General features: G+C 49.7%; 3 protein-coding genes across 3 annotated transcripts; 1 reads left to right on the forward strand and 2 right to left on the reverse strand.

The window, feature by feature from the left end:
* The first annotated feature begins 10 nt into the window (after nucleotides 1–10).
* On the forward strand, nucleotides 11–488 carry LOC119770149 (malate dehydrogenase-like). Its single transcript, XM_038264526.1, has 2 exons — nucleotides 11–277; nucleotides 351–488. The coding sequence occupies exons 1-2, from the start codon at nucleotides 11–13 to the stop codon at nucleotides 486–488; spliced, it is 405 nt and encodes a 134-aa protein (XP_038120454.1).
* Nucleotides 489–8,475: 7,987 nt separating this feature from the next.
* LOC119770152 lies at nucleotides 8,476–11,503 on the reverse strand. Its single transcript, XM_038264533.1, has 3 exons — nucleotides 9,758–11,503; nucleotides 9,190–9,713; nucleotides 8,476–9,118 (listed from the first exon to the last, which is right to left on the reverse strand). The coding sequence occupies exons 1-3, from the start codon at nucleotides 11,501–11,503 to the stop codon at nucleotides 8,476–8,478; spliced, it is 2,913 nt and encodes a 970-aa protein (XP_038120461.1).
* A 39-nt stretch (nucleotides 11,504–11,542) lies between these two features.
* LOC119770154 lies at nucleotides 11,543–13,009 on the reverse strand. Its single transcript, XM_038264538.1, has one exon. It carries the CDS (start codon nucleotides 13,007–13,009, stop codon nucleotides 11,543–11,545), a length of 1,467 nt encoding a protein of 488 aa, XP_038120466.1.
* Nucleotides 13,010–13,239: the final 230 nt, after the last annotated feature.

Here is a 13,239-nt window from a genome sequence, read left to right on the forward strand (position 1 = left end):
TCACCGCCGGATGATTGGTATCATCTCAAATCCGGTCAACTCGGTGGTCCCGATTGCCTGCGACACTCTACCCAAGGTCAGAGTTTTGGACACTAGGCGCGTGTTAGGCATTTCCACGCTGGAAATTATCCGTGCCAACACGTTCATCGGTGAGGTTGTCGACGTCGACGGGTCAACATTACGGTCATCGGAGGTCACTCCGGCGAGACCATCATCCCAGTGCATCCCAGAGCTTCCCAAGAACAAGATTGCCGCCCTGACGGAACGCATTCAAGAGGTCCTCATAGCCATGGCCAGTGCCGGAGCCTGTTTTGCCCTCGCTCTGGCCCAGAGCCACTTACTTCTCATAGCCGCTGCTGCTGGGCAAGAACAGTCTCGAGAAGAGCCTTGGTCTGTCCAAGGTGAACGACTACGAACAGGAGCTGCTGAAAAATGTTATTCCAAAGCTGATGAAAAACATCCAGAATGATCAAAAACAATTCATCTAGATTAAGTCGAAAATGTTTGTAATCAATTTATTGAACATAAATATTCAAGTGCATGATAAAAGTATCCGCAACGTTATTGCTGAGGTTCGGAATGCCAAGTTGGCAGTTCAGGGCAAAGATCTTGGCCGTGTGGAGGTACGTCGAGGCCCAGATGGCGTCTGCATGAACTTTCTTGCCTTTTAGGGTGACGATTTCGGGTTGGAGGAGGTCGGTTTTCCCCGGCGATATCAAACGGAGGCGGCCCACGTCTTGACTCTAGATACGCCGACTTAGCTTGGCAAACCCGACGGTGTCCACGTGGTCGTTTTCGGAGAGGGTGATGATTAACAGATTGTGAGGCCCTTGTTGCCGTTCGAATTCCGGAATGGCCTTCAAGCGTAGGCGTTTCCACCGTTCAGCAGACACGCGGAATGTGAATCGCTAGAAATTCGACCGCCCTCGGGATTTCACTTGGGATCAAAACAAAAACACAAACAATAACATTCCGCTAAATGTCATGTAAAAGTCAGAGTTGCCAGTTGATGACATTTCGATCTGTCATTTTTTGACAGTGAACCGGCCGTGCCGAGGGGTCATAAAAAGGTTGAGTCATGGTTCAGAGCCCACTGTGTAGTCTTTTATTAGTCTATGCTCTCACAATGTCACGATATTTTCATTCGTAATGATCACCAATAAACATCTCCTTAGAAACACAATCACATGTTCCAACGCGTGAAGGATCTTAGCCACCGCCTCTCAAGTTTTCGCCTCAAGTCGACTGAAAATCTTTAAATCCTTTAAAATTTCTTCCGTTTGCAATCAGCCTCATCCACCGAACTCAACTATCATATCCAAACTCACTCTAGCAACTCAATCAAAGCCTGAAGCATGTATGTTATCAATCTACAGTCCATCATAAGTGATTGATTTCATCAAACTCGACTATTTTACTATTCCACCTCTAATTTTCTCTAGAAACTCACAGAAAAGCTCCATCGCCAAGGTTGGACTACTCCAACTAATTCCAAACCTGCAGTCAACAGCCACGATCCTCCCATGAACCTCGATTTCCGATGCAAATTAGTAATGCTCTTATCAACCTACATACTTCAGCCAACACGATACAAACTTCGTCATCTGACGTCTCAAATTACGTATATATCATTGTTACACACTGGAAACGTCTTCTCGCAAATATACGTTCTTGTGTCCAGCGAGCGAAACTTGAGTCCTTTTAGCTAACGCGCAACGTCCGTCTCATCCAGTTTCGGCCATCGAGCAATGCTCGTCTCGCCAATACACCCTTTTGGCCAACGACCAATAACGCTCGCCTTACAAACAAATCGTTAAGGTCAACGAGCCACGCTCGTCTTACAATAACTCTGTTGTTGCAACTCTCGTTTCACAAATACAAACTTGTGGTCAACGAGCAACGCTCACCTTACAAATTACCCTTGTAGCCAACGGCCAACGCTAGACACCCAAACACTCCTTTGTGACTAATCGCTCGTTTCACAAATATTCCATTGTGACCAACGAGCAACGCCCGTCTCACAAACTCTCCGATGTGGCCAACGAGCAACGCTTGTCTCACCAAATACTCTTGCAGACAACGAGTAACGCTCGTTTAACAAATACTCCGTTGTGGCCAACGAGCAACGCTCGTCTCACAAATATTCCGTTGTGGCTAACGAGCAGCGCTCGTCTCACAAACACTTCGAAGTGACCAACGAGCAACGCTCGTCTCACAAATATTCCGATGTGGCCAACGAGCAGCGCTCGTCTCACAAACCTTTCGACGTGGCCAACGAGCAACGCTCGTCTCACAAACACCCTGTTGTGGCCAACGAACAATATTCGTCTCACACACACTTGGAAGTGGCCAACGAGCAACGCTCGTCTCACATATACTCCGTTGTGGCCAACGAGCAACACTCGTCTCACAAAATACCCCTGCAGTCAACGAGTAACGCTCGTTTAACAAATACTCCGTTGTGGCCAACGAGCAACGCTCGTCTCACAAATATTCCGTTGTGGCCAACGAGCAGCGCTCGTCTCACAAACCTTTCGACGTGGCCAACGAGCAACGCTCGTCTCACAAACACCCTGTTGTGGCCAACGAACAATATTCGTCTCACACACACTTGGAAGTGGCCAACGAGCAACGCTCGTCTCACATATACTCCGTTGTGGCCAACGAGCAGCGCTCGTCTCACAAACACTTCGACGTGACTAACGAGCAACGCTCGTCTCACAAATATTCCGATGTGGCCAACGAGCAGCGTTCGTCTCACAAACCTTTCGACGTGGCCAACGAGCAACGCTGTTGTGGCCAACGAACAATATTCGTCTCACACACACTTGGAAGTGGCCAACGAGCAACGCTCGTCTCACATATACTCCGTTGTGGCCAACGAGCAACGCTCGTCTCACAAAATACCCCTGCAGTCAACGAGTAACGCTCGTTTAACAAATACTCCGTTGTGGCCAACGAGCAACGCTCGTCTCACAAATATTCCGTTGTGGCTAACGAGCAGCGCTCGTCTCACAAACACTTCGACGTGACCAACGAGCAACGCTCGTCTCACAAATATTCCGATGTGGCCAACGAGCAGCGCTCGTCTCACAAACCTTTCGACGTGGCCAACGAGCAACGCTCGTCTCACAAACACCCTGTTGTGGCCAACGAACAATATTCGTCTCACACACACTTGGAAGTGGCCAACGAGCAACGCTCGTCTCACATATACTCCGTTGTGGCCAACGAGCAACGCTCGTCTCACAAAATACCCCTGCAGTCAACGAGTAACGCTCGTTTAACAAATACTCCGTTGTGGCCAACGAGCAACGCTCGTCTCACAAATATTCTGCTGTGGCTAACGAGCAGCGCTCGTCTCACAAACACTTCGACGTGACCAACGAGCAACGCTCGTCTCACAAATATTCCGATGTGGCCAACGAGCAGCTCTCGTCTCACAAACCTGTCGACGTGGCCAACGAGCAACGCTCGTCTCACAAACACCCTGTTGTGGCCAACGAACAATATTCGTCTCACACACACTTGGAAGTGGCCAACGAGCAACGCTCGTTTCACAAACACCCTGTTGTGGCCAACGAGCAATGCTCGTCTCACACACACTTGGATGTGGCCAACGAGCAACGCTCGTCTCACAAATACAATGGAGTATTGCCACCGTGCAGCAATCGTCTCACGGTTCTTTGCATTGCTAACCTGTAAAAACGGTCGTCGCAATCATTTAACTCCAAATTTTCATTTAAAAACACAAAATAAATCACAAACCATCAAATCCGAACGACATCGATCCGCTGCCTCTCGAAAACAAAGCAGGAAAAAAAGTCTTGAAAATATATCCTCAGTTCTCGGCCAACTTGAAACAACCCAGACAAAAATCATATATTTCGGCACGATGTCGACCTAACATCGGCCCGACATTGGCATAGGCATGCACACACCGGTTGACACGTCGGCTCTACACTCACTCGACTCAGCACAAACATACCACTCTGGGTTTCAAAAATTATACAGTGTTGTCGTCTCTTCCAACTGCCCAACACACAAAACTTACCGGTTGCTTCTCGTCATCCCTCTCGTCTCGATTATCGCCATTTACACTTTTCGTGGGTGGGGGATCATAAAGCACAGATTATTTCGAAGGTATTCTATTTTAATTAAACAATCTTACCAACTACGTCATTGTCGTAGATTTTGACCTAACCCGAGCAAAAGTCTTCTCTTTATTTCAAGATCCCACCACCCACCACTTGAAACAAGACTGCTCGCTTCTACACTAAACACCAGACTAAAGACCTCGCTCTGAACTGCGATGCACCAAAGATCCTCTCCCGCTACCAATGATCCGAAGTACACAGACACACGCAAAACCCTCTCATTCCTACCACGCGCGTCGCGCGTCTTCAACGCTCTTCAGAATCGTTGCTTTCATTCGTATCGCTTTCTCTCTTCCAACACCAACGCTTCGCGTTGCGCCGGCTACACTCGACGCTTGCGACGCACTAATACAGTCGCACACGCGCTGCTGGTCTATTTAAAAACACACCGATGTTGCTCACTTCGTGTGCGTCGTCGCCCGTTCGAAATTCGACACTAATAATGCAAATGGTCATAAATGACTTCTCTAAAATATTTCGCACTGATTCTCATATTCGAAGCTACTTCTACGAAACAATATAATGTACACGCCTTATCTGCGACAACACACTGAATTCCTCAGACGTGGTGCTTTAACGGAACCTCGGAAGTCCAGAGCCCCGGAACTCGAGCCCGCGCTAACCATTTTCCCAGTTCCGGTTCCGAGCGGAGAGTTCCATAGACAGCACTAGTAAACGGACACTGTCAGCTTTTCCGGGCCGGGGTAGTACGCTGAGTGGTCAAATATTTAGTTTATGTTGTCTTATGTATAAAACCCAAAACAAAGATTAATAAATGATATTATATTTTTTACTTGTATTGGCCTGAAAAATCAAAATTAGATTCTGATTTTTTTTTTTTAATTTTTACCCGGATTCTGTGCAAAATTTTACCCAAAATCTGTGTAATATTTTACCCAGAATCTGTGTAAAATTTTACACAGATTTGACAGACAACGGTTGTACACAGTTCTGTGTACAAGGCTTTTACACAGATTCTGTGTATTCCAGGTTTTGAGCGATCTGTGTCAAATTTTACACCGATCTGTGTTATTTGGATTTTCGGTGCAGAAAAGTACGGGAACGCTCTGCTGCCGATTTCGTGCAGAATTGCAGAATTCTGCAGTACGGGAATAGACCTAATGATTTTGACTTTTGATTTGATTTTGTTTCAACGAAGGACTTACTTCAATTTGTACATAAAGTTCAGTTCCAGACTTTTTTTGAAAAGGACCAATAAACTATTGTCTTTCATATGTTAATAGGACCTAATCAAAAATAAACTTAAGAGTTAATTTAACGTAGTGCTACCATTATTTTGACGCAGAACTATAAGGTTTTTTTTTTGACGTGGGAAGGAAATAAGTTTTAAATTGAGTTACGGTACTAGTTGAAACAACAAAAGACGAGCTTACATGTGGAGCGTGAAGAGATGGATGATATTTATTCCGGGTTTAGACAGTCGTTGGCTAGTCAGGCACCTAGGAAAATGTCCCTGATCAAATCTAAATAGTTGATTATTGAATTACAAAATGCATTTTTTGAATATTTCATCACCGCCATTTTAGATTTAAAATTACATGATCACTTTAAAGTAGTTTAGGGGCTATACTTAAGCTCGACAGCCAAAAAAAAAAGACGACTTATTTTTTTGTATTATTTGATTATCCGAAGTGAACTTTTGACAAGGCCTTCGGACAATCGAGTCTGGACTGTATTTTGATTTTCAACTAAAAGCATTTTTTGCGAAATGATCAATGTATCAAATCGACGTTGTTGTGTTGTCTTGTCGTTTGTCGCTTTTTGACGTTCCGAGAAAACGCGTTTTAATGTTTGGCCTTGAATAAACGAAAAATAGAGCCAAACACGTTTTGTTTGGTTGACCATTATGTGCATTGTCCCGAAGTTTGGTTGATTTTAGTTGCCAAGGTCCCGAGGAACAATTACAAATTTTTGCGGTAGTCGGGCCTGAACGTGTGTCAAACACGTTTTGACCTTAAATCCATTTGGCCAGTTGTCGCACTTACATCAATTTGAATATTCAAAATTCAAGTGAAGCTCGGAATTTTTTGAACGTTCCATTGTGGACATGATACTTTATTGATCGCTACTTCCCCGAACCTGGTCAGGCGGGTATGGCCGTTGCCCAGAACCACGCGCGCGTTCGGGGACCCAGGCCCAGGTTCGGGGACGTGGCGTTCGGGGAAATGGCCGTTCGGGGATATGGTCATTCGGGAAAATGATTTTCAGGGATATGGAAAATTAGGGGAAGTGGTCATTCGGGAAAATGGTTTTTAGGGGAAGTCGCCATTCGGGGATGTGGCCGTTCGGGGAAATGGATTGTTCGGGGAAATGATTTTCGGGTAAATGAAATTTCGGGAAAGTGTCTTTTCGGAGATGTGGCATTCGGGGAAATGTCTCTTCGGGAATGTGGGTTTCGGGGAAATGTCATAGATTCCTGGACTGAATCTATGACATTTCTCGGAAACCCATATTACCGAAGGGACATTTCCCCGAATGCCACTTCCCCGAAAAGACACTTCCCCTAATAGTCATTTCCCCGAATTCCATTTACTCGAATTTCCCATTTCCCCTAATCGTCCACATCCCCGAAAGCCATTTTCCCGAATAGGCCACAATCCCGAATGCCACTTACCCGATTAGTCATATCCCTGAATAGTTATTTCCCTGAATGCCATTTCCCCGAACGCGGTCAAGCGGAAATGCCCGGTGCCCCGGAGCGCGCGGCAATTTTTATCACATCAAATACTTCTACATATAATATTTCCTGAAAGGTTCGTATTGGCCTTGAATGATCAACTTTCTTTTTGGATTCACTCAGAACAGACGTAGCATTTTAGGGGGGAAATGGTGTTGAAAGGTTTGGTACTATTCATTCAAAAACAATGAATATTGTTACAGACTTTTTGTTATATATTCTCAAACCAAATACAGTAGTTGTTCGGTAACTGGGCTGAGAACGTAGCCCAATCATCGAATGCTGTTCGCTAACTGGGCTGAACGAAAAATAACGAGGGGACTACCAATGCATAATATTTATTTGATGAAATATAAAAATAAAAGTTACTCAAATTTGTTTACAATGATTACTTTTCATATTTCTTTAATTGTGACTTGAAATTACATAAAAGTTTGAAAAAAGTTTTTTTATTTGTTGACCATGATTTTTGCATCCATTAACTCCTCGGTGATTTCGGTTTGTTTTGGTTTTTTGACGTTTGTCTGCTGTCCCTTGCGATCTAGTGGACTGTAACTTTTTTCTCGGGGTAGATTCGGATTCACGCGGAACGGCTAAAATCGGTCTTTCCAAAGTCAAGCAAACGCGTGTTTCTTCTCTTGACAATGGAGCTTAACTGTTTTTATTTGATCGGCTCAAAAACTAAAACTAGTGTGTGTGTTCTCTCTCCCTCTCTCTGGCCGCTGCAGCACAGGGTGTGCCACAAGCTCGTCGTTGCGGTGCGCGCTAGGGGTGCGCAAGTCACCTAACATCCTCCCCGGCGTTGAAATGACGATTTCAAATCTCCTACTCCAGCGGCAACAGACAAATCTCTGTGACCGCCCGCTTGAACTCTCCTCCGTTCGCCGTCTTCACCGTGACAACGCGTGTCACGCCGTCGTTTCCCGGGTGGGTTGCCACAATCCGACCGAGTGGCCACTGCAGTGGCGGTGCGTTATGGTCAACCAGCAGCACCAGCGAGCCCTCCTTGATCTGCTTCGTCTTCAACCACTTCGTTCGCTGCTGAAGTTCTGGTAGATACTCAGCCGTCCAGCGTTTCCACCAGTTGGCACCAGCTGCCATCTCGAGAGCCGATTCTCCTTCAGGTCGGTGTAGTCCGGCTCAGCCACGGCCTGCATCTCGCGCCCGATGAGGAAGTGTGCAGGAGTGATAGCTGTGTAATCGTTGGGGTCATCTGAAACCGGCGCGAGGGGCCGGGAGCAGGGATGCCACTTGGTTTTTTTAAAATGTCTGTAAAAAAGTCTGTGTATGTCTGTGCATTTGTCTAAAATTCAAATATATCAATTCACAGTCATTGAAATCCATCAGAAATTGCGTTTTTAAGCATTTGAAGACTAACGAAATAAGTTTCGACAAAAAAGATTACTAAATATTAATTTAATGAAGTTTTTTAAAAGTCTGTTCACCTCAAAAAATGTCTGACACAAGCTCAAAAGTCTGTGAAACACAGACAAATCTGTGTATCTGGCATCCCTGGCCGGGAGTTCAGCACAGCTTCAATCTGCGTTAACGTCGTGTACAGCTCTTCGTACGACAGCTTCCGGTCACCGACGATCCTCTTGAGGTGGTGCTTGACCTGCTTCACGCCGGCCTCCCAAATGCCGCCGAAGTGCGGGCTTCGCGAATGAACGACCATTCAATCCCCTTGTCGGTGCAGTAGCTGGCGATCTTCTTGGTAGCGCGCTGATCCTGGAGCAGCCGCCACAGCTCGTTCAGCTCGTTCTTGGCTCCCGCGAAGTTCGTTGCGTTGTCCGACCGCATCGTTCTCGGACATCCACGTCGGCTTGTGAAGCGTCTCAAGGCCGCCAGGAACGCGTCCGTCGTCAGGTCGGAAACCAGCTCGAGGTGTATGGCACGGGTCTGCATACACACAAAGTGACTCACGTAGGCCTTCGTGACCTGCGGCTTGCGAGTTGCGGAAGACGACTTAATCCAAAAAGGTCCGGCGTAGTCCACTCCGGTGGTCGAGAAGACCGGAGCAGGTCGAATGCGGTACGATGGCAGATCGCCCATCATCTGCGTCGTCTTCAGTGGGTTCGCCTTGAAGCACCTTACGCAGTTCCGGATTACCTTGCGGATCGTGTTCTTGACGTTCAGTGGCCAGTAGCGCTGTCGGACGATCGCAAGCAGCCCCTTCTGGCCGATGTGCAGGTTGTCCAGGTGCAGCTCTCGGACGAGAGCTTCGGTGATCGAGTGTTTGGCCGGCAGCAGCATCTGGTGACGGCTATCGTACGGAATAATGGCTCGTTTGATCCGTTCTCCAACTCGCAATATGCCGTCCTCGGAGTCCAAAACGCATTCAGCCCGCACAGCCGGTGTTTCGTTTCCGCGCCGTCCATCAGCGCGAGAATCTCTGGTTGGAACGTTTCACGCTGGACCAGTCGCATGATCTCGAGCGTTGCAGCTCGCGTCTCCTTGGCAGTGAGAAATCCCTTCACCAGCTCCTTCTTCTTGGACATGACGTACTTCGCAAAGCGCATCAAGTAGGCCATGTTACGAACGACTTCTGTAAAACTGCTCACCTTGTCAAACATCGGGAATCGTTCAACAGGAACAGTCATCGCCAGTGCAACACCGGCTCGCATCTCCGGCAGCTCCTCGTCCGGAATCTCGAGTTCGTCTCCAGTCTCGACAACGGGGGTGCGTGGCGGGCCCCGCCACCACTTCTTGGACGTCATCAGCTTCTTCGGGTGGATTCCTCTCGAGATCAGGTCGGCCGGGTTCTCTTCTGACGGAATGTAGTGCCAAAAGAAGTTTTCCGTCAATCGCTGAATCTCGCTCACCCGATTCGAGACGAATGCAGCAGATGCGGGAGTTTCCTGAGCCACGCGAGCACAATCTTCGAATCGCTCCAGAGGTGGACCGCAGCAAACTTCAGTTCCGTCGCGCTCAGAAACTTGACTACCATCCTTGCGAGCAGCAGTGCTGCCAGTAGCTCGGCTCGCGGGGTCGAGATGGCCTTTTCCTTCGCCTTGCGCTTCTTCGGTAGGATGCGAGACTTGCTGTAGATGAGTCGCATCTCGGTTTTCCCGTCAGCGAAGAAGCCCTCCACGTGCAGACAAGCCCCGTACGCCAGGTCGGACGCGTCGGCGTATCCTTGCAGCTCCAACTTGAGTGCTCCCTTCCAGGAGATCCACCTTGGCAACCGCACCTCCCTCAGAGCGGTCATTTCGATGCGGAAGTTCCGCCACTTTGAGCCGACGTCGGGTGGAACCGGGTCGTCCCACTCAATCTGCAACTCGCCGACCTCTCGCAGGATCAGCTTCGCGTAGGTGATCACAGGGCCAAAGAATCCCAGCGGGTCGAATATCTTGGCCAGCTGACTCAAGAGCTTCCTCCGGGTCATCTCGTCCAGTTCGTCGAAATCAGGCACCGACACAGAGAACCAGTCTTCGAAAGGGTTCCAGGTTACGCCCAGCGTCTTCACGGTTGTCTTCGCGTTGTCGTCGGTGACTTCGAACGAGTTTCCTCGTAGCTCTTCGGGGACTGCGCGCACAATGTCGGAATGGTTCGCGCACCACTTGTGAGCGCCGAAGCAGGCCTTCGCCAGCAGACCCGTCACTTCTCGTTGCAGCTCGCAAGCTTCTTCTAGCGTATCGGCACCCGTCAGGATGTCGTCCATGTATGTCCCCTTCTCAACGACTTCGGCAGTCCTCGGGAACTCGTCTTGGTGGTCGGCCGCAGCTTGCTTGAGCGCCATTGTCGCCTGGAACGGCGAGGGTCCCAGGCCGTACGTCACAGTCTGCAATTCCCAGACGCTTAGCAGATCGTTCCGATCGTACCGCCAGAAAATGCGCTGGTACTTCGTGTCCTCGGGATGCACGCCCACCTGGCGGAACTTCTTGGGAATGTCCAGCGTAAAGACATACTGGAATCCCCGAAAGCGGAGCAGAATCGCGGTGAGGTCGTTCTGCACTGTTGGCCCAGTCATCAGAACGTCGTTGATCGAGACGCCGTTCGATGTCCTCGCTGACCCGTCGAATACGACTCGCAGTTTCGTCGTCGTACTGGTGGGCCTCAGCACACAGTGGTGTGGCAAGTAGAAACCTGCTCCCGGATCTTCGTTTGGCTTCTCCTCGATCTCTCGCATGTGTCCGAGCTGCGCATACTCCCGGATGAACTGCGAGTACTGCTCCTTCAGTTCCGGTTGCTTGTCCAGCTTCCGTTCGAGCGCAAGAAAGCGCCGCAGCGCCATCTCCCGTGAATCGCCCAGCTCCAGCTTCCGTTCGTTAAAGGGGTGCCGCACAACGTACCGTCCTTCCTCGTTTCGTTCGTGTGTGCGCCGGAAGTGCTCCAGACACACCTCGTCTTCCGCCGTCGCCGATGGGCAAAACTCGTCGCAGGCCTCCACCTTGTAGAAGCTCTTCAGCAGCTCGATGAGCGGCTCGTCGTCTGCGGTCTGGCAAAAAGTACGCGCGACGACCCGTGCGTCGCTAGCGACCACTCCTCCAGCGATCCATCCCAGTTTCGTGTTTCTCAGCACTGGCAGGTTCGGGCCGAGCTCGAGTCGGTCATCCTCCAGCAGATTCCAGAAGTATTCAGCGCCGATCAGCATGTCGACGCGTCCTCGCCTGTTGAACGTCGGGTCAGCCAGCGCCATCTCGTTCATGATGGGCCAGTTCGTGACATCAAAGATTTCACCGGTAGGTCACCGGTGATCCGGGGTTACCAGCAGATCCAGGCTGGCCGAAAAGTCTCCGAGGCGAGACTTGTCCGTCGTTCGAGTTTTATTGCCGTTCAGGCCACTGACCGTGAAGTCAGCGCGAGTCGTTCTTAGCGAGAGGAGGTTGGCGAAACGGTCCGTCACGAAGTTCATCTGCGAGGCAGAATCCAACAGCACTCGGCACGGGTAGGGAGTGCTGCCCACGCCGTCGACCAAGACAACGGCAGTCGAGAGGAGGGTTTGCTTGTCGGCGATAACAGCGCTTGCGCACAGCGTCGTAGACGTTCCTGCTGGGGTGCTGGTCACCTGGTTTCCGGACTTCACGACTGGTGTCGTGACTTCTGCTGGTTTCGTGGAAGTCGCACTGCTGGAGGTCTGGCTTGACGTGTCCTCGGTATGGAGCAACGTGTGGTGCTTTCGTCCGCACTCCTGGCACGTCCTCGACGAACACGCCCTGGTTCGATGGCCTCTTGCAAGGCAGTTGAAACAGGCTCCGCACTTCTTCAGTACTTCGTACTTGTCACTCACACTCTTTTGCTTAAAAGCATCACACTTCCAGAGTTCATGGTTTGCCTTGCACACAGCGCACTTCAGTTCACTTTTCGTTTCACTTGTCACCAGCGTGTGGCTCCGCGCCACCGCTTTCGGTTTAGCACTCTCCATCGCGGGTTTCGTGTCGAACTTCTCGTAGATCCGGCACTGCTCCTGCAGGAACTCCATCGTCGCGTCGTACGTCGACAGCACGTCTTTCTTCTGGCGAGCTTCCCAAGCGACCCGCAGCTTCTTGTCCATCTTCGCAGCGATCAGGTTCACGAGCATCTGTTCGCCGAGCCAAACGGCCAGCAAGTTCTGCTTCTTCAGCACCTCCACGTTCTTGGTGCAGACGTTGATCATCTTCCGCATGTTGGTCGCGCTCTCTTGGCTGATCCTCGGCAGGTTGAACAGGTTGTCGACGTGCTTGTCTACGATTATGTGCTTGTCCTCGTACTGTTGTTTCAAGAGCAGCCAGGCGGCATCGTAGTCGTTATTGTCGATAATTTCTTGATCGATGATCCCCTCCGCCTTGTCGACCAGACAGCGCCGTAAATGGTACAGCTTCAGGGCCGGTTCTTCGTGCTGGTAACGGTTCATGATCGTGGTAAACATCGCTTTGAAGGAATACCATTTCTCATACGACCCGTCGAAGGTCGGCAGCGGGACTTGCAACGCCGGAAGGTTGAGGCGCTCGGCTTGTCGGAGGGCGACCGCAGACGCGTTCGGCACAGGAGCTGGAACCGGCTTCGTGGCACGCTCGATGAGTGTACTCAGCCTGACCGCCGTATCCGTGTACAGCGATTCGAACTCAACGTACTTTTCTTCGTGCTCCGTACGTAGATTATCCGAGAGAGGAAGCGCGTGAATCAAGTTTTGGAAAGTATTGTACTCGTCATAGCATCGCGTCACTATGTCCATATGAATTTGCAAAAGTGCAAGTTTTCAATGTTCGGATTCGGTCTGGCAGCACTGTGCTCGAGAGCAGTGCGCACTCGGGTCAACTTCCCCTTCACGGCCCCTCTCTGATGAACCAACTTTTTCAGTTCTTCCTCCATTTTCCTGGCCTTTTCTTTCCTCTTCTGTGCTGCAATTTGCTCACTAATCGTTTTCACTGGTGTGCGTGGTATTTCTCTTCCTTTAGGTGGCGG

This window comes from Culex quinquefasciatus, chromosome 1, assembly GCF_015732765.1.
Source record: "Culex quinquefasciatus strain JHB chromosome 1, VPISU_Cqui_1.0_pri_paternal, whole genome shotgun sequence".
Classification (NCBI taxonomy): Eukaryota; Metazoa; Arthropoda; class Insecta; order Diptera; family Culicidae; genus Culex; species Culex quinquefasciatus.